Genomic DNA, 26,514 nt, shown 5'->3' with positions numbered 1-26,514 from the left:
TTATTTCAGCTAGCTGTTGATTCATTTTGCATAAACCATCTCAGAACTTATAATTTTTAGTGGCCACATTTCAGTCAGGGATTTGGTTTTAGATATTGGTTTCAATACATACGATTCAGTTTTCCTAGACCACTTAAATTAATGCAAACTTTGCATCACTTTAATGTCCTTCCTACCAAAGTCTAAAGCTTAAAAATTAGGGTCACTGGATCAAAACTGCCCCTACAATTTTAGTTGGAGCCCCTAGCACATATACTTTATGGTCCAGATTTGGATTGCACAGTACTTTCAGCGTAAGTCCCACCTGACCGAATGGACAAGGTCAAGCCAGTCCAAGACTAGACCAATTTCATTTGATAAAAGAGCCCTCAGCTACTGTGTTGGAAGGTACAAGAACAACAGAGACTTAAAACAAAAAGGCAGGTGGGGAGATGATGCAGTAGCTAGTTCAATCAGCAAGTGTCAAAAATACCCTCATTCTACCCCTGCCTCTGCCACACAGCTTGGTGATACTGTAGGAAATCACTACCATCAAAATTGTACCTACCTTGAAAATATGTATTCCTTATTTTCTGACCTGAAATACTCATATCTGATTTGCCAAAGATAAACCTATTACAGCTGAAGTCAGTGGAGCTATGAAGTGCTTAATACACTGAAAAATGAGGTTTCTACTGCTTTGCATTTGGCACCCTCCAGTCTTGTATCTGTGAACTGGAGATAATACCCCCTCACCTCATAAATGTATTAAGAAAATAAATTCATTAAACATTTATGAGACTCCAGGACCATAATGATGCTTATCACAGAAAAGCCCAATAGGAAATTAATTCTCCATTCAGAAAAGCTCTGAACATCATGCTATGTATAAGGCATGGGCTACCACACCAAATAAGTATAACCCCATAGTATCACACAGCTGATTACCTAGCAAGCATGAACCATCATAAAATACTCTAAGTAAGGCAGAGTCTCCCATAAAACAATTATGAGAATGCCACTGAAAACTGCCTCAAAATCAATAAAGAAACCATTTTAAGAATAGACACTCTAAGTTTATTTTGCATCTCCTAGTTTAAAAGCAAACCAAAACAAGGGAAAAGATCAACTCCATCACTTGGCACCATACTGGTAGTTGAGTCATGCAGATCATTATAAGAGCCCTGCTACACAACGAAACAAGATAATTGACAGCCATGATGCAAAGGATCTGAAAGAGTGATGGGCCTTTTTACTAGAGGGTTTCACACATCTAGAGATGAAGGTGGGAGAGAGACCAAATTCTTATTGTCACTCCCTCATAAAAGAACACCACTTAAATTGCTATAATCTTGCTTTTAATTTGGTATCTTGATACTACATTTTCCAGAGCCTGAAAAACCTTACCAGCAGTCTACTGACTGTGGAAAGCGGAGGGGAAAAAATCTGCTAGAGAGGACACTCCAGTTCCAACAGGGTGTTACTCTTTGGCCACAGTTTCACAGCAGATGAAACTTAACCCTGAAGGAAGACAGGAAACATTGAGAAAGTTCACTCCTTTGCTGAGAATTAAGGAGTTGCCACAAGACAAACCAGTCCAGGCCACATAACAGTAGTTAATTAGAAGCATCATTTTGACTTTGAACAAGGACAGAATTCAAGTGATGTAAATAGCCTTCATTTCCTGTGAGACATAGTAACAGAGGAGAAGAGGAAAAGATATTTTGAAATATGCTTTTGGAAAATAATCATGGTCTGAGAAAACAGGCAGAGAAAACGCAGAAACACAACATATGCTTTCTTAATCAAGCACAACACAAAAATACTATGATGTTCTAACATCCAAAGAACAAAATATTAACTACAAAAATCCCAAAAGAAATAGAAACATGCGTGTCTACAAATAACAATAGAAGACTATCACTGTGGAAAAGTCACAGTGGACATATTCCTTCATGAAAGTAAAAGCTGCAATTTAAGGTGACTAAGAGGAAGCTTTCACAGGAGGTGGAAAAAAAGAAATAAGAATAGCAAGGATAAATTTCAGTGAAAATCCCTCCTGAAGTTGTATTCCTGACATTTCAGATCTCCTTGCCAGACCACACAGACATTACTCAGACTCTGAAGACCGTTAGTTTTCTTCACTTTGTCTTGCCTTTTTCAGCTCATCTCTTTGAAGTCTCAACTTCTGTCATTTAAATTATTGTAACAATAATTTAATAACACTACAGTGGTGTAACAATTGTTTCATAAAAAAGTTTGGTAACTATTAGTCTTTGAGCCTATCATATGAACTAAACCCACAGAATCTACTTCATTGTCCAGTAAACTACTCACTGGCTGGCATTTGCACTTCCTGCCACCTCCTAACTCAAGTATGTCCAGTAACACACACAACATTGCTATCATTAATGGTAATACACAAGTATTCCTCAGGGTGAAACCGGACACATCCTTCTCAACTAGTCACTGTTTAGTAAGAGATTATACCATTTCAGACCTTTCAGGCCTTGTAGAAAAAGCAGTCATAGAAATATCCCTGCATATAATGAAAGCAGATTAACACACTTAGTTTAAAATAAAATTTAAAAAAAAAAAAAAACACTAATAGAAATAGGTCTTCAATTTTAGAAAGATAGATTTTGACAGAATACAAGGGACTGATTAACAAGGTTAAGTGAGAACCTCATGAATCTAGATACAGAGGAGGACTGCAATTTATTCAAGTAAAAGTAAAAAACCAATCAGAAGTATCATAGCCCTTCACTTCCAGAACTAATTTGGTGAGAAACTACCTCAAAGAGCACACAGAAATAAACAGACCACCAAGACTTCTTCAAAATAGACTGTACAGTAAAGAAGAATATATTGTTAAAGCGATAATTAACAACAACAATTAGATTTTGCAACTGGTATTAAGCCGTGAAAGATTCTTCAGATTTGCTGGAGAAAAGTAAGGAATATGGTTGCCAGTATACTTTATGTGGAGGCTTGGTTAAGTGAGAGGGGGCATGATTTCATGCCACTGAGCAGTCTGAGCAATCCAGGCTTTGAGCAAGAGTTAGGCCCAGAGCGAGTCACCTTGGGCTCTCCTTGAACACTGCAAAAATGCAACAAAACAAGGACTTGGCAGCTGTAACAAACAGATAAAAGAAACAGGAAAAGGGGAGGGGGTGCTCATCACTCTGTGTATCTAAATTTATAGACCAATCATATATGCTACTAGTACACGTGGACAGCAAGGCTTTACCAATGAAAACGCGGGCTTTGGTGCATGATCAGCGTGCCCTCTGCTTACAGTCTATATATATCCTGTACGTGTAATCATTAAACGGAGAACTTCCATACTCATATTGGGATTGTGTCGTTACTCCGGAACCATCGCCCAGCACCCGTGAGCCGCGCCTTCGACTTCCCCTTTTCTTCAACTTAAAGACAGGTCGCCCTAAAATTTTAATTTGTATTAGCTTTCAAGAGTGCTGGTTGAACTACTTGGCTTTTATTCCTACATTGAATACCAGTTATGCCTATCCAGCAGCAAGATGGACAACAGAAATTAAACTCCAAGCATCAGAGACAGAAATGAAAGCCCAGAAACTCAATGTGCCGAGGTGAGCAGCGTGGGACGAGCTCAGCTGTGCTGCTCTAGAAATGCTGACACAGTTCTCTGCAGGGCCAGTAGCAAGACCTTTTTAATCTTGACAGTCAAATGAGATACTAGGTGATGGAGAAAAAAGTATTGTATTACATTTACATTTAAATGGAAGGATGGCAGCTACAGGCTGATAAATCTAAAATGAAACCCCTTAACTTCGGAAATGCCTGTGAGAAAGAAATAAAGACAGTAAATAAAATTGGCTAAACTGTGATAATCAAACTACACAAAAATGGCCATACTGGATGAGATCAAACCTCTGTTTAGCCAATCATCTTGTCTCCAACAGTGATCAAAAACAGATGCCGAAGGGCACAATGAGTAGTCTCCTTAAGCACTCTGCCAGGCTACAACCACTTGAGGCCCACGGTTTTCCTGAGACTTGTACTTCATTATATACATTTAGTCAGCTTCTAGGCTTTTATATGCATTTAGAGAACTCCCCTTCATCCATTTCGTCCACTGTCATCTTCAACGCAGGAAAATTCATATTCTCCGTAATGCATAGTGGCAAGGTGCTCCACAACTTAAAAACATACTGTCTGAAAAGCCACCTCCATGTGAATTGCTGATTACTTTATACTTAACTGGTTTTCTAGATATGCAAAAAGCAGTACATTTAGGTCAGGAGGAAACAGCAGTGAAACACTTTTAACCAGATTTTGGCTGATGTCATACAGTATTTTTATTAATTACCTTGTCACGAATGTTGTAAAAGCTCTGAGGAAATCTGCTGATCCAGCAGACCCAGGAGACAATACATAGGGAATGAAGTAAATCTCACAGACGCTTAAAAGTGGAATAAAATTCCTATTGTGCAATATGCAAGATCATAACCACAAGGACAAACTAAATAGCTTTGTGCTGCAGACTGGAAGATCACTAATTCATAAACCTGCATGGAAAAGACCCTCTGTGTACAACGTGAATATAGCATGGCTGTTAGCTGCCAATCTAACACCAAAACGAAAATGCAACTTCAGGATGTAGCAAAAGAGATAGTTCCAGCAAAGATAAGTAGCACTGTGCAAAGCTCTGGTTAGACCTCACCTACAGTATTGTACACATTTCTATGAAGATTAACTCAATCAAAACAGAGATAGAAATGCACTCTGTGTCATCAAATGGAGAGTCTCTATCAAATTAATAAAAGGAGTAAGACTTTCTTTACCCATGTACCAAGATACAAGTACAACTAGAGGAAGAAATATTCAAGACCTACCTGAGCTGAGTGGTAACACTAGCAAAAAAACCCAGGCTATTGAAAAAAAAATTTTAAAAAACATTAAAATATTCCAAGTTGTTACATCAATTGTTATAGAATAATATTCCAATGGGAACAGTACGAAGAAAAGAACAACAGAAGAAATGGATATATTTAAAATGGAGCTAGATAAACTCACAAAGAAACATGTGATCTTCCTCTAACAGGAAGGTGCTGGATTCAGAGACAGTTTACGCTTTCCAGTCATCTATTCTTAAATAAAACATAGTCCACCACACAGAAAAGTCATAACATTTCAGATAATAGCATAAGCTGAATTTGTGGCTGGAATGTCTGTTACTCCAATTTTGTCTTCCTTTTCTAACTGGAAAAACTGACAGTCAAAGCATTTTTTCCCACCATCTGCCTGCCTTCACCATCAGCACCCCTCCTTTTTCTTCCTTTTTTTCTTCCTGCATTTACTCCAAGTTCTTAATTCTATGTCAATAGTTCCAGGACCTGTGACAGCCAAGGGTTTTACCAAGGATTAAAAAATTTCACAAATAATTCTTATTCCTACTTTTTATAGTTCTGATTTTCTTCACACCTGTAGAGAAAATTACCAATCTTGTTAAACAAGGCAAGGATGAGCCCAAGAGCAGCAGAGGCCCAAGAGCAGTCTGCAAATCAAGATTATAACTTTCTGTCAACATTCATCCAGGATTTATTCTTTAGAGAATAACAACACAGAACCTTGTAAAAAGGAAACTGTTAAATTCTTGCTGAATTTAATGCAACACGTTCGCCTTCTCCTTTAGGAAAGCAGACTATTCACTTTCAAGATTTTTTTCCTGATAACGTACACACTGCAATGATACAGAGAACCACACTATCTCATCCGGCAAATAATTCTACTTACCCTCCAAGTCTCTACAGAGCTTTTACAGTTTCATTATTCCTCAGATGTGGTTCAGAAAACACTAAGGTAATTTGTTCCCCTTTGATGTCCTTAAAGAAAATCATTCCTTCAGAGAAATCTTTTTCTACAGAGCTAGAAACAGGATGTTCTTCCTAAAAAAAAAAAAAGGGAGGATGCCTTGTGTATTATCTGCAGCCACTTCCACTAGAGGACATACACGCCTGAACAGAGAAAATCATCTAAAGCATGTGTACGTCACAGGAGACAAGTTCTGTGAGTAGTCTAGCCACAACAACACAGTGCTCTGTGTATGTTAATTTACCATATATATACTTCACATCTCAAATAAATGCCACACAAAAATCAGAAGTGGAAGGAAATAAAAGACAAGGATGCTGCTAAGGGGAAAAGACTTTGTGATAAACCTCCTCCTAATCTGTACTACTATTAAAATTTTAACAAATTTTTATTGTCACTGTTTATTTGTTTGCCTGTTGGGGTTTTTGGCCTGGATTAAACAGTTGTCATTCACAAAAACATTTTATTATGCTTCCTATGTCTGTATTACATGGCAGTTTGCAGTAGTAAGCACATAAAGACTCCAAGAACATCTCCTTCATAGGAAGAAAACCTTAAAGTCACATACACTTGCTACTGCTCTGTGTTAGAAGAAAGCAAGATGTTGACGTCTTATCCTCTAGCCATACAGGCTCCCAAAGTCTAACACAAAGTTCTTCAAGGAAAAGTTGTACTGAAACATTGCAATACTATAGTTACTGTACAAAAATCAAGGAAACAATTTAATCTGTTCAATATCACAGAATCACAGAATCACAGAATCACAGAATGTTAGGGATTGGAAGGGACCTCGAAAGATCATCTAGTCCAATCCCCCTGCCGGGGCAGGATTGCCTAGACCATATCACACAGGAACGCGTCTAGGCGGGTTTTGAATGTCTTCACAGAAGGAGACTCCACAACCTCTCTGGGCAGCCTGTTCCAGTGTTCGGTCACCCTCACTGTAAAGAAGTTTTTCCTCATATTTAAGTGGAACCTCCTGTGTTCCAGCTTGCACCCACTGCCCCTTGTCCTGTCAAGGGATGTCACTGAGAAGAGCCTGGCTCCATCCTCTTGACACTTGCCCTTTACATATTTATAAACATTCATGAGGTCACCCCTCAGTCACATTATGTCTATATGACATTAAATGTCATATAGACATTTAATTATCACAAAATCCATTTGATCAAGATTTAATTGCAGTATATTAGCATTTATGTAACAGATGACTTTGTTTCATTATGTAAAAGAAACCATGCATAGAAGGAAGACATATCATATCCATAATTCACAGGGATAACAATGATGCCTCATTCTTGATTAATAAATTAAGCTGAGAAATAACAGATGAACATGAGAGAAGTACTCTGCCTGTACAAAACAAGCAGTTATTAAAACAAGAACTTGATTTTTAGAAAATTAAGGCTCGATAATGTTCCAAATTCCCTCTGAGCCTTGCCACTCTTTCAAAAGATAGCTATAAAAGAAATAAAAATCATTTGAAAAGCTGTCACATAATATCAGGACATTAATGATATATCATGAGATGTCACTGCCAGAATTGGTGAAAACCAAACAGAAGCAAGTTTCACATCTACAGAAATATAGATCCCTCCTTCTTTTCATAATATATTATTATTAACTACACCTGACACCATAATACAAAGGATCAAGTCAAGGTTGCTTACATTTTTCCTGAAAAAAGAATTCATCCAGAGGGTTATTTATTTTTTTCTTTTAGCATTTTATTTTATGCTCTTGGTTGACTAATACCTGTTAAATATTCAATCTCAGAAATAATTTATATTCTAAGCCAGATGTAGGTTTGTAGAAGACTATCAAATTAGGGAGAAAATAGCTGACTAGCTACATTTAATATTCTGATCACTATATTATAAAAGTGGCCCCTATTTCTAAGGTGATGTACACTGAATAAACTTTGACTGTGACAGAGCTGATTTTTTTTTAATTCTTAAGAAACTTGAAGTAGAGATAACACAATGCTAGCCAAGCATTTATCTCCTAGAAATAGCATACAGCAGTCATTCATTAAGATACAGTCAGGATGTATCTACCTGTAATACTTACAACCTTGCATCAAACACTCAGAAAAGATTCCCTAGTGAACAGAAGATTTTAAAAGTCCTTTTAAGGACTTTTAAGATTTTAGAAGACATTTTTAGAGATTTTTAAAAGGCATTTCCTTCAGTTACCTAACATTAGATGTAAATTTCCTACCTACGTCTAGCTTTAATCAACCTTAGACTACAATTCTTTGGTATGCAATGAACTTAAGCCTTAGATAAAAGCATTGGAACCTTGTCATTGCAATTCACAGAATCACAGAATGCTTAGGGTTGGAAGGGACCTCTGGAGAACATCTAGTCCAATCCCCTGCCAAAGCAGGTTCACCTACAGCAGGTCGCACAGGGTCACATCCAGGTGGGTTTTGAATATCTCCAGAGAAGGAGACTCCACAATCTCCCTGGCCAGCCTGTTCCAGTGCTCTGTCTCCCTCAAAGTAAAGAACTTTTTCCTCATATTTAGATGGAACTTCCCATGTTTCAGTTTGTGCCTGTTGCCCCTTGTCCTGTCACTGAGCACCACTGAAAAGAGTCTGGCCCCATCCTCTTGACACCCGCCCCTAAGGTATTTGTAAGTATTGATAAGATCCTCCCTCAGTCTTCTCTTCTCTAGGCTAAACAGACACAGCTCTCTCAGCCTTTCCTCGTAAGAGAGATGCTCCAGTCCTCTGATCATCTTTGTAGCCCTCCACTGGACTCTCTCCAGTAGTTCTTGGTCTTTCTTGAACTCGGGGGCCCAGAACTGCACACAGTACTCCAGATGTGGCCTCACTAGGGCAGCGTAGAGAGGGAGGATAACCTCCCTCCACCTGCTGGACACACTCTTCCTAATGCACCCCAAGATACCATCGGCCTTCTTGGCCACAAGAGCACGTTGTTGGCTCATGGTGAGCTTGTTGTCCACCAGAACTCCCAGGTACTTCTCCTCAGAGCTACTTTCCAGCAGGTCAGCCCCCAGCCTGTACTGGTGCATGGGGTTATTCCTCCCAAGATGCAGGACTATACACTTGCCTTTGTTGAACTTCATGAGGTTCCTCTCTACCCAGCTCTCCAGCCTGTCCAGGTCTCGCTGAATGGCAGCACGGCCTTCTGGTGTATCAGCCACTTCTCCCAATTTCGTATCATCAACAAACTTGCTCAGTGCACACTCTGTCCCTTCATCCAGGTCATTGATGAATAAGTTGAACAAGACTGGTCCCAGTACTGACCCCTGGGGAACACCACTAGCTACAGGCCTCCAACTAGACTCAGCACTGCTGATCACAACGCTCTGAGCTCTGCCATTCAGCCAGTTCTCAATCCACCTCACTGTCCACTCATCTAACCCACACTTCCTGAGTTTTCCTATGAGGATGTTATGGGAGACAGTGTCAAAAGCCTTGCTGAAGTCAAGGTAGACAACATCCACTGCTCTCCTCTCATCTACCCAGCTGGTCATCCCATTATAGAAGCCATCATATTGGTCAAGGATGATTTCCCCTTGGTGAGTCCATGTTGGCTACTCCAGATAACCTTCTTTTCCTCTACATCCTTAGAGATGGCATCCAGAATGAGCTGTATATATTTTCCATTATACTTACCAAGTATCAAGTATTTCAAGTCTCAGCTTAGTCAAATACCTTGATGGTTACACTGCATCACACCAGCAAAGGCTCTGCTTGCTGATACAAGAAAGCTAATGAAAATAATTAACTAAAGTGTTTGCACATGATGTAAAGTGCTTACAATCCAACTGAACCTTAAAACTGTCCCATAAAATTACCTATAAGCAAAGAAAGTCAAATAAGCCTAGACTGTACCACTCCAGTCTGGGTGGTACCCAGTAGCACTAGCAGAGAACATCTGCCGTTGTAAACATCCCTTTCAAACGGTCTCTGCAATCATCAGTAAAAACACCTAGAGAATAAAGTACACTCTAGTTGGTAACTGAAAATCATTTATTTAAGAGAGTATCACTGTAGTATTTTGAGAAAAGATGGAGTGATTTTTAAATTAAATTCTGGATGCTGAACTGGAAAGCTGGAAAACAGTGTTAACTTAACCTACCGTGGAGTTCAAATGAAAAGCTTTTGCTTGTAATAACAACCCAGATAACTTTGGAATCCAAGCAACACAGCTTTCAGTTGCTATACCAGATTGGTAATTGGGCTAGAAAAAAATACTAACAATGCTTCCAAATCCTACACAGGAGAATCTCCTATTAGCATGTGAAAGATGCATCAGGAGAGCAATTGTGTTACTAAGATGAATGCCAGAGTCACCTGAAATTCTTAAGACCAATCTTAAAACTTTGACATTGACCTTCCTGAGTCAACATTCAAGAACGGAGAGACAAGCACTCTCGTGTTTAACAAGTCAGATGTTGGTTTGATAGCCACTAACAGTGAGGTAGATAAAGTTGTAGAAGCACCAGAAACTGTTACGAGGCAAAAGAAGAAAAGGGCTAGGAAAAGAAAATAAAAAGCCTCGTAGAAATGGAGGGATTAGTATGATGCAACAGAAGATGAGAAATCAAAGTGGAAACTGACATCTGCAGAGGTTAGAGCAGAGGGGCAAAATTAATCTGAATGGTTCACAAAGTTAATTTGAGTAATCACATTGGGTTTGCCTGGACAATTTCATGGAGGTGGGGAACAGGATATATCACAGTTTCATGAAGAGATGTTATGGAGGAGTGGCGTTTCTGTAAAAGCAAAAGGAGCTGCAGCCCTCCCTTCCTGTCATCGCTGCCTAACGTCACATACATGCTGCAGTGGCTGCACTCACTTACGAACACCAGCTCAAAACCCTTGGTGTATGCATCCGTTATACTCTATAGGGATTTATACTGCAAATCTGTTATTTATTCTTCTGTCTGAAAGTAAGTAAAATCCAGATTCAGAAAGTAAGTAAAATCCACAGATCAGGCAGTGAGAAGTCAATAGCCATTTATGACTGCAACGCTAATGAAAAAGTAGAGAATAAGTTTTTCAGCTAATTTAAAATTTTCAGATAAAGAAATATTTATTGGGGGAAGCTAATGTCTGTAACATAGCATTTTTACTGAATATGTAACTGATTATTTGATGCCATGTTTGGACTATTGTGCACAGTTCTGGCCTCCCCAGTACAAGACAGATATGAACATACTGGAGCTAGTCCAGCAAAAGGTTGGGAAGATGACTAAGGAGTTGAAGCATCTGTTATATGAGGAGCAGCTGAGAGAACTGGGATTGTTTAGCCTGGAGAAGAGAAGGCTCATGGGAATCTTATCCCAATGTGTATAAATACTTGATTGAAAGGAGTAAGAAGATGAAGACAGACTCTTCTCAGTGGTGCTAAATGAGAGGACAACAGGCAACAGGCACAAATTGAAATACGGGAAATTCTACTTAAACACAAGACAAAACATTTTTACTGTAAGGGTGATTCAACACTGGAATAGGTAGTCCAAAAAGGTTGTGGGGTTACCATCCTTGAAGATATTCAAGAACAAGATCCTAAGCAACCTGCTGTAGTTGACTATTGAATAGATTGGACAATTTCCAGGGGTCCCTTTCAACCTCAAACAGTCTGTGATTCTATATTTAAAAATAAATTTATTTCTTCCAATTATTTGACCAATAACTACTGAACTTTCAGTACTTAATTTAGCTGGACAATTACTCTCTAACTAGCATGTGCCTTTACAAGAATTCAGGGAACTAACACTGAAAAAGTGTTGGTTTTGCCTGGTTTTAACAAAAAGGCAAAAAAAAAAGCAGAAGGCACATCACAAAAAAAAATCTCAATGACAAAGCATGCAAAGAAAGAATTATACTTGTTTTTTGTTATGCTGCAGTAAAGAAAAAACATACTGATCTTGCTTTTTCACATTTTCACATTAATTTCATACAGAAAGGACACAGGTACATGAGTATAAACCAGTAATTTATAATGGAAAAGCAAGCCCAAACTGTTCATTTGTTAATGTTTTCAGTTTGTTTGTATGTTTGTTTTTAAAATTTGCATCTTTCAGGCCACATAAGCTGCCTGTTTTAACACAGTGCCATTTCCAGTAAAGTATAAAAGTGTTACTAGATATCAAAATTTTAAGCACTTATCTCCCTTTCTGCAGTTGCATGGAAAGCCGAAATCCAGTTTTTGGTTCCCCATCAAAGTCCTGGAGCCCTGTGCAGATGGTCTCACTTTAAACAAATGATAAACCTCGCAAACTATTTTCAGAAGTATTTAATTACCTTCTTCTCTTATTTACAACTCAAATGATTACAGTACAAGTAAGGATGTCTTACTCTGCTTCCACCATGAAGCTGTTCACTGAAACAACTGTAAACAGACCACAACAAAGAGAAAAACATAATACCACATGAGTGAAAGACTAAAATAATTACTGCAGATTTATCAAAAAATATTTAAGGAGAAAAAACTGGAAGGTGTTCTAAAATAGAAAGATTTTTCAAATTACTGAGAAATAATCTACAATGAAATGTGGAAATGATTCAACATCAGTGCTCTCAGTCTTCATAATGCAATATGGCACATGCTGCATGAAACAATGGGTGAGTCTGTTAACCTTTAAAGACATATGAATGTACTACAATTTTTGCAAAAGCAACAACTGACGGTACTACCCCTGTTGGGAGGCAATTGCTCCTCACTAGTCCCATCAGCTGTAGCACAGTAATTTTAAACCAAACCAGAATGCCAGCAGTTCAGCCACCAAGCCCTCCCACCCTAGTCATTCAACACACACACATGACCTGACACAGGGAAGCTGTAGTGAGACATCCGCTAGAGGATTTTCTCAGCCCTTCCTGAAAGTACGTTCTGCTTTTCTTCTTCCCCTGAGGACAACAAGAAAGGGCATTTTGAAGCATTGCAGGTAGCTGCAGCAAGAATGACTAGAGTCAATCATGTACACAGCTGGACATGAGCTATGAGCAAAGAAAGCATGTACAGGCTGCAGCCCTTATCACACGTTCATGTATAACATATTGAACATTCAGTAACACAGATAATATGCACCCTACATTGAAATTTGAGTGAAATGCTACCTCAAGACCTTTCTTTACCTTAAGAAAACAATGTACATCAGCTGCTATTTACTGCAACTACTAAAAAAAAAAAACCACAAGCAAAATAACAACCAATACACCAAACCAAACCACAAGGCCTGACTACCACCATAATAAAACAAAGCCCTAGCTATGTATATGTAACTAAGCTACTGTTAACCTGCACGACTGAATGTCAGCCACAGGTTACGTAGCAAGGAAAACAGTCCATATTCAAAACAGACCCCTTCACTCTGACTGCCTCACAGCAAATAACCTCCACTGAAGAAAAAAAATGGAGACACCGGGGCAGGATATACATGAGCTACCTGTGAGGTCACTGACCATACAGCTCATCTACCTTTCAAAGAACAGGTATAATACACCTGTGAAGACTACATGTCACAAACATTTTGCATCTCTAAAAGAAATGAAAACTAGAAGAGGATAGTGATACTCTTCATAAAGGTAGTGTGAAATAGGCACTATGGGAATGCACTCTTTAAACTCAGGGACAACATTTGCACCTCTCCTCCACCTCCCCCAAAAGAAGTATTAATTAGTTGTGTACAAATAGACTGTGAGTAGTAATTTGGCTGAAAGTTTTTGACTGGAAGTGGGAAGGCTATTCCAGAACTTTGTCCAGTGTGAGTAATGGGAACAGAAGCATTGTTTCATTTCCAGAGGAAACTGGCAAAAATCTGCAGAACTTTAGTGATGGTGCTCAACCAAGTCATTGTTTTTGTATGACGCATTCATACATACACGTGGCAGCAACTGATTCTTCTGAATTCTGAAGTTTTAATAAAAATGAAGCAGCCCAAAACTAACTTCTGTCACCCTTAAACTTACTTTTGTCCATACTGAAGTCAATGGCAAAATCTGACTGCAACAGACTGAAGTTCGTGCCTCGCTACTTTTGCTTTCTGTATCACAGTCAGTAGTGCACAGACTGTGAGGTTCAAACTTTAGCACAAAGATACATATTTTCACTGTGGTAATGTTTTTATTTGAAAACTCAATTTATATATGCTCTATTTAGCTCACGGTTGCACAATACACATTACTATCAGGAGCTTAGTATTGCATAAAAGGAATGAAGTAGCTGACATGAGTGTGCGTAAAAACAAAACAGCTAGCATAAATTGACAGTGCGCTTCCCTCTGTCAAGCCTCTTGATATTAACAAGCAAAGCTCTAAATGTACACTAGTTATTCTTTTCATTCTGTTACACAATACAATTACTAACTCTTGGTAGCTTTGGTTATAAATCAGATGTGGAGTAACCTTAGCTTGTCATATATCAGCTTTTAAAATGTTCCTGACAACCTTAAAACATTGGGGTTTTCTGAGGTTCACAGTTACCTTTTAGCTCTATTAGCTTTATTCCTACGCTGACACTGCCAGCGTAAGAATTTTATCTTAATACATCTGCACTTTTTTGTTGTGCATAACTGTATAAATGCTTCATAGACCACAAGAAACAAAAGGAAAGGAAAATTATGATTCAGTTACCTGCAATGACTATTTATGGCCCAGTTTGGACCCCTGGGCCGAACACGGTAAAGCTGCTGTGCAGTGCTTCTCTTACATAATGAATCATACTCTGCACTTACAATAAACATGCAGGTACAGTTCGTGATTGCCTTTGTCACCAAGGACTGCAATAAGAAATCAGAAAAAAGTCTGCTGCTGGAGAGATTAGCAAGTTTCGGAATGGGCAATGCCATTAGCCATACAACATCTTGGTCCTGGTGCCTGAACTATACCACAAACCCAGCTACAGTAAAAAAAAAAATCACAAGAAATCTTCAGTCACTCTCACATCTCACTGACCAGATCTGCATATACAAAGAGTCTATCTACTAAACCAAGACTCCAAGAGGAACACTGTTAAGAGGGCCAGCATCCAGAACCCACACGTAAGAAGGGCATCTGCATTTATTGGATTTCTAATGGTAGGAACAAGTATGCACAAAAACCTCTTCCTTCAATGGCTACTACCTAGCAAAAGGAGCCTCAGGTCCTTGACATCTGGAGAGAGCCCAAAAAGGAGAAGAGGCAGGGATCAGCAGAAGAAGGGAGGGTTTAAAAAGTTTTACTATTGTTCTACCTACTCTTAGGTTTCCATATACTATATTCTATACCTATGCTGTAATACCTCCCCCCCTTGCCTTCATGCAGCAATATGAACCCCAAACATTTTGTATTGGTGTTTACATTACTGCCTGCACATCAGAGATACTGATACATGATTGATTGTTGCTGCTCTAATCCTCTTGGTGGATACAAACTGCAGCTTCCTAGTTTCTGGATTAACAGGCAAGAACCTGGAGTGCCTTCCTGCCATCTGGATTGTTAGCTGAACACAAAAACAAAAATGGAACGGCAAACATTGGTGCTGAAATTGTAATATGCTCTTTCAGACCTGATCCAGAAATGAAGACCATGGAATGCATGACCATCCTCCACTTGAAAGAATGATGACTGGCCTGGAATCATGTCGTCTACCCCATAACAAGCTTTGTCATGGTGTCATGGTGTTTGGGGAGAGGGGAGGTTGGCATCTGCTAGTTCCATCATCACTTAGAAAACATTATTTGTTAAGTCATGCCCAAATTTTATAGATCACATATTTATGGAAAATAAATGCGTCAGTTAGATGAGGGAGGATCATTCACTTGTTCTCTCAGCAAGACATTTTTGGAGGATTTAAAGCAGAGGAGGCAGACTCGGAAAGCCTGGAAATTTACTGATGCATGTGCAATGCCTATGAGGGCTTCTGTTTCTCCTGCACCTCCATTTTGGATTATTCTAAACATTGGCAATAGCTACACAGCTGCTTCCTTTCAATAAAAGGTTGAAGCGTATTTAGCCAATTAAAAGCTATGCAAATGTTTCACACATAACTTCTAGGAATTTGTTCTGCATGATAAATTTTTATTACTACAAAAAGTATTTATCAAATGATTTAGTTAAGTATTTCCTTAATGTAAACAAGTGCAAGGATACAGAAATGTACAACATTATCACAAAATGTGAAAGCAGGGATGTCTTAAAAATTACAGTATCATTATTAAGATGATACAGCTCTCTGTGCCCTGCTGTCCACAGGTGCACATGCACACCCCCTACAATCCCTTCTGAAGTCATCAGAGAATTACGGCTACATCACACATTTTACATTCAAAATAGTTTAATTAGCACATCTTCCAGTTTCCAGTAGTGTTCATCATCTCATTATTTAGGTACCAGACAGATAAATATCATCTGCAAAGCAAGACTTAATAATAACCATTTTTCTAGACAGACTCTAGAGAAAAAGGTCTTTTACCCAGTCTTCTGGAGGAGAATCAGGTTAAAGCTTCACCAACTTAATTTTGAAATGGCCTGGACTAAAGGAATAGTCAGTGTTACTCAAACCTCTGGCACCCCTTTGACTTTTCATTGGAATAGTCATCAAATAACAGCCACTCAATCCATTTTAAATCCATTAATTTCTTCCAGCACAAAACCACATCCCGCTGTTGGTACACACCCACCCTGATTTTCTTTTTAGCAAGGAGACAAAAGGGGCCAAGTGTCTCCTTAGTTAGCTTCACCCTAGAGAGGACTAGCCACACGTGAGCTCAGATTGAATTTAGCACCACTGCATCCTAACATGTCCCCCCAGTCACTCCCCCCACCCGTCCGTTCTTAGTCTTTTGTGGTTACCTTAGCCTAAATAAACCAGACCAATAAATAAGGGGGAAAAAAAGAGACAGATGTTCCACTTCTGAGACACAGAAACTCCTCTAACATGTACTTGTTTTAATCCACATGATTTAGTCATTTGTTTTTACAGAAAATTAATAAGCTTCATGGTTTGTGCATCTGGTTTTAACACCACATCCTCTCCCCACTCCTCCCTTCCCACCTTTTAAATAGAAAAAATGTTAAAGCATCAATTAGAAAAAGCTTTGGAACAAAGGGCAGATGCAAATACATTAATATAATTAAACTATAACAAGCTAAATGTAACAAGACATACAAGTCTTGTACAGGCATACTCCTTATTGTTATAGAACAGTTCACTTTGAAGCAATGAAACTATCTTTCAATTTGACAGTACTTTTAATATAAAATCTTACAAAATAAGACTGAAAGGTGCTAGGAGAAGACATCCAGTCTGTCCCAATACCTGAAGTGCTGCATTACGTATAAACTAATAAATAAAGTAATTTATATTTGAGAGTAACAAATAGGTAGACATAAATAGAAAAAAAAGTGTTCTACGAATGTTGTATTTTCAATATCAAAACTAAATATTACTGTAACCACAATAAAAGCCCTCATGCCCTACCTATATAGAAGAACTGAAGTCTTTCTTAACAGTAATAAAAAGAATGAAAGGCTATTTTCAGAATAATATATTCCTAATTTAAAAAAAAAAAGGAACAATAGATAAGTTTGTAGCACAACAGTAAACACCTAGTGAAAAAAAAAGGTAGCCAGAACATCTCCAGAACACAATTTATGGTGCAAATGGAAAGTGCGAACTTTCATCCTCTAGTTTATCACTTTGCCTGGTCCTACAGTAAGGAACAACAAATGAAGCAGAGATATACATCTGTGTATAATACACCAAAACTGACTATAGACCACCCTCCTATACGCGTTAATGAAAGATCTGTCAATGCTTTCTAGCACGGACAACCAACCTATGAAAGAGACTGATTATTAGCTTATAATATCAATTAACTCACTTTCACATAAAAAGGTATACATTGCAGATGCGTCAAGAGATCTTGCACAGCTTTAGTCCATACTACAAAAGGCAGACAACTAGAGGTACTCAGATGGCAAACTTCTGCAGACTTTTCAAAATAAATGTCATACAAAGTGTATTTAACACATGACAACATTGCAAGCAAGCAGATAATTGCATATTCAACCCTTGTTAGTCAGAGTATCACATCTTTGTAAGATATATTTAGAGAGGAACATTACTCAAACACTCCTGTGTGGTTACAAACAAGACTGAACTATCTTTTTATAAAAATACTTCTATTTTCTCAAAACAGATGCTCTTGGCAATCCTTCCAATTATTTTCCACCCTTCCAGGTACATAGTACCTAACAGGGTTACAGCACCATTTCTCTACAACTTCCCTTTTACATTTCACTCTACTGGGACAAGGAGTTCCACACAAGCCATTTCCCCATCAAGCAGAGGTAAATTCAGTTCTCTTTCACAGATGCAGTCAACCAGAACAGACAAGTTCGCTTAGATAAAACATACCACAGTAAATGATGACATACAATCTCCACCTACAGTGATCTTGTTTGCTCACTAGAGGAAAGCTAGGACTGATTATGTGCAGAGAATGATTTACATTCATGGGACAGATCACAGTACATCCTCTCCAGGTCCTGAAAAATGTGCTTCTGCAGCAACAGAAGCCAGTTTGCTCTATCAGTCTAAAACGCTGAAAGAACTGCCCTACAAACAATGTTTATTTCCACTTCAAAATACCTCAAAGAATTACAAAGCACAGACAGCAGCATACTAAGGAAAAGAGAAATTATAGACATATTTTCAAAAAAAAAGGAGAAATCTGGAATTGTGGGTGAGAAAGAAGTATAACAGCTGTGATTAGTGAGCCGTGTGTTTATACATCTCTCAACATTATAAGGAAGCGCCGGGTGAATTTCATACTGCCTCAGATGGGAAAAGTCTGTTCAATGAAACTTGTTGACAATGTGTTAAAATAGAAAACTAATATTTGATAGCAAAAAAACACCGTCTGTTATAAATGTCAAATACAGGATTATAAAGCAATGTACAGAGATTCTGGACTTGAATTTCGGTGCATAATCCAACCATCTGTCGACCAGTTGTGTAGCAAAATCAAGATAACATGGAAATCTCCAAAAGGACAGACGAATTGTCTCCCTTCAGCTACAGCATTTCCCTGATTATGAACATGCCCGCGGTAATCGCACTCCGCCGGCAGATTAACCTAGGGGATATGACACTCGCCACCGCCAAAGGAAGATTACAAAGGCAATCTTGTCAGATAGGCAAGATAAACAGGGCGCTCAGCTCCCGGTGAAGCAGCCTGCAGAGGCAGACTTCGCCGTGCTGGTACTGCCGAGCGGGGCAGGGATGCTTCGCCCAGGGATCCCCCAGACCTCACCGGCCGGGAGATCCGAGCCGGGCTGCTGCCTAGGGGTGAACATGGAGCTGCACCGTGCAGCCGAAAGGTCAAACTCGCTGAAGCGGGAGCGGAGACGCTCCTGACGTCTCTCCCATCGTCGGGATGCCTGCCTGGCGCAGCCCCGGAGCGGGCAGGGCTGCCCCAAACACCCTCCTCGACCAGCGGGGACCCCGCAGGAGAGGCATCCCCGGCCGCCCGGCAAAAAAAAAAAAAAAAAAAAAACACCTCCGAGGGGTACTCCGAGGTGGGAAGTCCCCGGGAAGAGCCGGCCCGCAGACGGGCGGAGGACGACCGGCCGGCCCCCGGGACACGGGGCTCCTCCAGCCGCGCCACCTCGTCCCGTTTCGGGCCGCCGGGCGCCGCAGCGAGATACTGCCGCCCACCCCGGAGCATGGCCGGGGGCCGCCCAGGGCCCAACCCGCACACCAGTTGCTCGACCTGCGATGAAGAAGTGGTGAAAGGAGCCTGGGGGCAGCAGCGGACTCCCAGGGGGCGCAGGGCCCCCGGGCGAAGGGTGCTCGCCCCCCACGGGGCAGACCGGGGGTCCGCCCGCCCAGCCCTCCGCTTCTCACCTCCTTAAGTTCCTTCGCCACGTCTTTCAGGTCCCCCAGGACTAATTCCAAATCCTCCACGATGATCTTGATCTGCTCCTTCACCTTGGCTTTGGAGGCTGCTGGCGGCCCCTCGGACGGCGACGAGGAGGAGGATGCGGTCCCCTTGGACTGGGCGGACATCCTTCGGGGCACCCCGGCGCGGCCAGGGGGGCACGCAGGTCAAGCGAGCGCGGCGGCCGCCGGCCGCCCGGCCCCGTCCCTCCGGCTCCCGGAGCTGCCGCAGCCGCTGCCGCCACTGCCGCCGCCTGCCCGCCCGCGCATCCCGCGCCGGGGGCGCCGAGACGCGCCGCGCTCCGCCGGGCGGCCGCGCTGTGCAGCTGCCATCGGCTCCCAGGAGCGGCGCGGGGGCCCGGCTGCAGCCCGTCGTGCGCCGCGCCTGCGCTTCGCCCCGCCCGCTCCGCTGCCCGCTCCGGCTCCGGCTCCAGCTCCAGCTCCGGACCAGGAGAGGGGCCGGGGGAGGAGCGCCCACCGCCCGCGCTCCCTGGGGGCAGGGGAGGCAAGGTGAGTCCCTTCTTCGGAGGAGGTGCTCTCCCCTCCTCGTCGCTGCCCGGCCGCCCGCGGGGGCGAGTGCACGGCTCTGTGTCACCCCGCATCTCCCCCGGTGGTCCCCGCTCACGGGGGGCTGGTTGCACCAGTTCTGCCGGAGAAAAATACTTACCCGCCAAAACAGCCCCCGAAAAAGGAAACACTTTTAGTGGCTGTCTCACTGCAAAATTTCTGTCGAAGGAGGCAACAAGAGTGCCTGTTTCTGGTGAAAAAAAGCCATAATTGGGAGGTGACACTCGCACACCTCTGCAAAGTAACCATTCTGGCTCCTTAGGGCTGCACCACCCTCGTTTTGGACTTTGCTGCTGTAAGGAGGCTATAGGAAGAACGGTGTTTTGTAAATGCCACCGAATTGGTAAAAAGCACTTACATGTCTCTGCACACCCATATATACTGCCCTGCACAGTATGTATGATCACACACAGTGATCAGTAGATCCTGTTCTAGTCAGGAAGTAAAGGCTGTGCATCTCATCAGGTAGAAATACAAATGCATATGAGTCAGAATAGCTTTTACGAAAATACCACCTGGCTCTTTCTCTGAAGTAGAGGCCAGTGCTGCTTTTGAACACACACTTTCCCTAGCGTTATTCAGAGATCGGTCTGTAGGGCAAAAGGAAGAGATTGCTAAATATCACTCACCTCTGGTGGCTTTTCATCTTACTGCAAAAAGGTGGCACGTTCAGCTAAAAGGAAAATTGTTTCAGGTATTTCTACCTCCCACTAGGTATGAACAGCAAGAAGAGGGCATGCAGCCAAGCTTCACTTCGAGGATCGCCCTGCATGGTTGCAACTGACTTTGATTCTGTAAAGGCTTCTGAGAATTTTGGCAGCCTGAGATGTTTTAACCTAGCTAAAACGGGAAGGGAAAAGAACAAACCTTCCCCAGAGCTATGTGTCTGCACATAGTAAAAATCTCACTTCGTGACGAACAGTTTGTCTCTGGGAAGGGTATGGGATCAGGATATGAATAGACAGGGGCTGACAGCACCTCTTACTCTCTTGGGTTAGGTGTAATTATCTTTCCACTTTTTACCACTTTAAAACCTGTGGTGTTTGGTTGAAACAATTTGCTAGTGAGCATATATTGTAATTTTTTTTTCCTGAAGTGTCTCACAGACCTTTTAAACAATTTCAAGGAGCCCATGTTCACAAAGAGCCCATGTATTTCCTCTTGACTTTCTTCAAGTCTCCTGGTAATTTTTTTCTTCTCACCAAAGCAAAAGCTCTTCCAACACTGACTTTTAAAAGCATTCCTGCTGGTTATTTTTGCTTAACCATTTCTGTATGAGCAACAACATCATATGATTTTTGAAGCTAGCTAAGTAATAAAGTCTGAATTTCTAAACTGCAGTCACCACTAAATTAGGAAGAAAGAAACCACAAGTTTTTGAGTAAGTTTTAATTAATATGTTTGAATACTATTCCTCAAAGGTATTGTATGAACAGAAAAAAAAAGAAAATATTTATGAAAAGCTATCAGTGAAATCATCCATGCAGAAGCCAGCACATATCCAGTTTATAATTAGAGAAAATGTCTATTTTCTGACAGAAGTTAAGGATACTGTATAATAGTATACTGTATATACCTATACATAACATGGCTTAAATAGGTGAGGGAGAGTTTCTACTACATTTCTGTAGAAATCAACATCATCACAAAATTACTACCAGATTTGCTACAGACCCTCTAAATTTTGTCTAGCTTAACTGAGCATTCATAATTAGACATATTTTTCCTATACAATTGCTTACTTTTTTATTGTCCCTATATAAAGCCTTGGCACCTATCACTGCTAAATATTTTAACTTTAAGAAGGGAAAATTGTTTCCTGTTTTATCTCATCAGTTAGTTTTAAGTCATGACAAGACTTTACCCATAATACTGTGGTTATCCAATTTCCTTAATCCTGTGACCACATTTGAAGGTTTCCCAGACTTTTGAAGATATAAATCGTGTCCACTTCACCAATCCTTCTACTTCTGTAGTGGTATTCTTCCAAGAGCTGTGCAGGATTATATAGTGGCTGATATTTTGTGTTCACCCAAGTATCTACTGCTTATCCCTGAAAAAAACTGACAGCTGTTCTAAGTCTTGAGTCCTATTGGTCTCGAAAGCAATTTTATGCCTTTAAAAAATGTGATATACCTTGCTAAACCATGTCTCGGTCAACTAATAGGTAGTGTGCCATAGCAAAGTTGCCTGCTAGTTATTCTATTTCTTTTGCGTCTGTCTCTGCAAGTAAATGTTATTTATCAGTATGTCATCAGCTTATTTTTTTTGAAGTCTTTCTGTCTGTACCTTCACCAAACCTGAAGTGGCTAATCAGGGAAAAGAGGAGCAACTCCTTACTGGAAATCTGACCTCTGTAGGCCGTTAAGAAGATGCAAAGGATGCACAAGAAGTCTCCTCAGAAATCTTGGAGGATAAAGTTATTTTGGAAGTAAAATCTTAAGACCTTCAATGTGAAGTTCACAGATCTTCCACTAACACTTTTTACTCCAGAAAAAAGCACCCAAACAAAACCAAAAAACATGTTAAATGAATACTTAGTGAAGTAATGTGGCAGTCAACCATACCATTGCCAGCAGTGATCTCATTAAAGCTCACGAGTAAGCCTCGGCCTGATCAGTAATTGGAAAGGACATCTCTCAGGACAATCTCTCAAGATGCTGCAAAATTTTGTTTTGGTGATTCAGTAGATGGAACTTTTCCGTTTGGAAAAAAATGTCCTATATCTCAGCCTGGTGTTACAAGTAGAATGAACTGAACGCACACAGAAAGCAGTGATTTTATCATGCTGTTTTATTTATGCTATTTATTTTATGTCTGGAGTCACAAAGAGAGTTGGAAACTGTGCAGGAAATCATGAGTAATCATAAAATGTACATGAATGACAGAAATAATTTTTCATGAGAATCAGCCAGACCAGTCATATCAGAAATACAGAAATGTAATTACTTTTAAATTTAATCACTTCTCTCTTGTTAAAAAAACAAAAAACAAAAAACAAAAAAAAAACCAAAATAATACATAAAAAGCCCCAAATTCTTACCTACTTGGGAGGGACTAATACAGTACCATAAAACTCTCATATTTGTCCTTGTATGAAAATAGAAACCAAATGAGCACTTTACATATTATATATGTAGAACTACATCCCACTTTGCCCAAGTCATTAGTATTTCAGGTAGATGGATTAAAAATTAATTTGCTCTTGCCTGTTGAAGGCATTTTGTTTGGGATTTGTGCTATTTATCAAATGTAAAAGTTGAACAAAGTCTTTATGTCAAACAAAACATTTCTAGTCTGAATGTTCTGGTTTATTTTGAACACTTTTGAATTTTTCAAACAAAATTAAAGAATTTATGAAACAAAAAGATACCTAGCTGAACTAATTTTAGGAATAATAAAATAAAACTTTAATTTATTTTCTATTCCTCTTTTGAATTTGTCCCTAAAGGATTTATTCCACATAGAAGATAGGGAAGCATTGAAACAGTAAACCTGTCTTTTTCATCCCAAATGAAACTGAGGAGGAAAGCTTAATTCAATTGCCACAGGCTTGCATATTGGACATGTGCTAATTAAAATATTCATTGAAATCTTCAAAATTAATCATAAGTTGAATTAAAACAATGGGTTAAGCTATAGTTTAATGCCACTAACATTCCAGGTACTTGTTAAACACAAGTTTTCATCTTTTATCTTTTCTATCCTAAAAGAATAGTGGGCTAATCTCTTTCCAAAATTCTCCCATATTTAACTGAATGTGGTGTTCTTTTCTTAATTCATAAACAGATGTCCTGGTTTGGCCTAAACCAGGCCGATTTTCCTTTTAGTGATTTTTACTTTCAGCTAAGTCTCCTCTAAGTAACTGCATGTTTTTGCAGACAGTGTCTGCTTCCAGGACTGATAACGCTCGAAGTTTGTAGTTATCACTGAGGCATCGGTAGGGATGTTGTGCAGAAAGGCTCTTGCTGTACTTATTCTTGAGAGAAACCAAGGTCACTGCTGAATTCCTCATTGCTTACGAGTGAAGAGCCGAAGAGGGGTCGCAGCTGCAGAGGGGAGCGGACAGGGCAGGTGACCCAAAATTGACCAACGAGGGTATTCCATCCCATACACGTCATTCTCGGTATAAAGTGGGGGGATCACAAGGGTCTCGCTCTCTTTCTGCTATGGCCAGTGTCCAGGGAGGACTCCGTCTGTTTTCCTGCTGCCCCCGATCCCGATCCGTGCGTTCCTGAATCCAGCTCTCAACCATCGCTAGGCCCAGGCTGGGCCTTCCCGGAGCCTGCCCTGCAGTGCCGGTGGTGACGTGGCTGACTTCAGGGGAGCTCAATCTTGGTTTTGTATATATATTTGTATATATTTGATTATTTCTATTATTATTATTATACTTTTTTTTTTCATTATTATAGTTTATTAAAACTGTTTTAATTTTCCAACCCAGAAGTCTCTCTCCCTTTTCCCTTTCCCTTTCCCTCTGGGGGGAGGGGGGGGGATAACAGAGGGCATCTGCCGCAGGTTTAATCGCCAGCCCAGCTTTAAACCGTGACAGATTTATTGGCGCCCAACGTGGGGCTCGAGAGAAGCTCCGACAGGTTGCTCTGATAAGTCGAATCCCAGCTCCAGTGGGAGGAGACCCGGAGAGCTCAGCCAAGAGAGTATCAGATTTCTTCCTTTGAGATTTACGAGGGGTTGGAAATTAAAACAGATAGCTAAGATGGTAATGTCATTTGTGAGCCTTGTGTTACCTCTTCTCTTTATAAAGCTTGTTTTACAGTTATGTGTAATGATACCTTACTTGCCGTATGCGCTGTGTGTTAGTGCTTACGTGTGGTTTAACAGGGCGTGCTGGTCAAAATGTGTCGTTTCGGTATGGGTTGTGATACTGATTTATGTCGTGATAAACTGGGCAGTCATTATTCCGATCTCTTATCTCTATGATACAATGATGGGCAGCTTTGATCGCGAATCCGTAGCTGCGCACACCGGTCGTCTTTTAACTGATTTTGATAGTATCTGCTCCTTTTTTGCCAAGTTGATTCCTGCAAAATTCGAACAGGGCATGTTGTTATTTTTGGGTGTCCTGAATGTGTTACTGGTGTGCTATGTGATTAGATGTCGGTGCAGCAACAGCGGGAGGTATCATGCTGCCCCTGCAACCAGGAGAAAACACCGAAAGAAATCAGCTAGTAAAGTGAAGGATGATGACTCAGAGGCTTCTAAGGCAGAGCCAGCACGGGACCCAGGTGAGGGCCCTTCTCAGTCAGAGTCAGGGCCTGACACAGAGGGGGGTTTCCTTGATCGTCTTTTTAAAGAAGGCCCATTACACAAGAAGGACAAGAAAGGTCCTTCTAAAGCAGAACAATCACAGGAGGACTCGGACTCGGAAGTAGAGATAACCTACCACTCCTTATCCCTGAAAGAACTGCGAAATATAAGAAAAGATTTTAGTCGTTATGACGGTGAGCCAATAATTACCTGGTTGCTCCGATGCTGGGATAATGGGGCAGATAGCATAGAATTGGATGGTAGAGAAGCCAGACAGTTGGGATCCCTGTCCAGAGATGGTGGTATTGATAAGATGCTTCCAAGAAGGTCGAACACTATCAGTCTCTGGAGGCGACTCTTGTCAGCTGTAAAGAGCAGGTATCCCTATAAAGATGATGTTATGAGCCACCTAAGCAGATGGACCACTATAGAAAAAGGTATTAACTACCTTAGAGAACTAGCTGTGCAAGAGATCATTTATAAACACCCTCAGGACATTGTAGATCCTGTAAATCCTGATGAAGTGGAATGCAACCGATCCATGTTCCGGAAGGTTGTGAAGAGTGCTCCACCAACACATGCCCATACATTGTCAATATTAGTCTGGGGAGAAGATGCTATGGCATGACCTAGTGTGGGCGAAATGGCTAACTATATGCGACAGTATGAAGATAGTATTTCTTCCCCACTGCAGGCCCGTGTCTCGGCTGTGGAAAAACTGACTAAGGAAAACAAAGACTCATTTAAACAACTGTCAGACAAACTGTCCAGGATCGAGAATAAACTTGACTCTCTACCTACACAGGCCCGCGTTGCAGCCTTTAGGAGGCAACGCCCTCCTACTGGACCGGCTCAAAGGAAACGGAACACGTCACGAGGTATCCTGTGGTTTATCCTGCGTGATTATGGGGAGGACATGAACAGATGGCATGGACAACCT

The 26,514-nt window shown here is 40.7% G+C and overlaps 1 protein-coding gene across 1 annotated transcript in view; it reads right to left on the bottom strand.

Moving 5' to 3' along the window:
• PRR16 (proline rich 16) overlaps positions 1-19,868 on the bottom strand; it is a 134,787-nt gene extending 114,919 nt beyond the window's left edge. The window contains exon 1 of the mRNA XM_068423927.1: positions 19,707-19,868. Coding sequence (XP_068280028.1) covers positions 19,707-19,868 — 162 coding nt within the window. The remainder of the gene's footprint in view (positions 1-19,706) is intronic.
• Positions 19,869-26,514: the final 6,646 nt, after the last annotated feature.

Source organism: Nyctibius grandis, chromosome Z, assembly GCF_013368605.1.
Source record: "Nyctibius grandis isolate bNycGra1 chromosome Z, bNycGra1.pri, whole genome shotgun sequence".
Taxonomy (NCBI): Eukaryota; Metazoa; Chordata; class Aves; order Nyctibiiformes; family Nyctibiidae; genus Nyctibius; species Nyctibius grandis.
The sequence above is the reverse complement of the archived record's forward strand: the minus strand, read 5'-3'. Positions and strand labels throughout refer to the sequence as shown.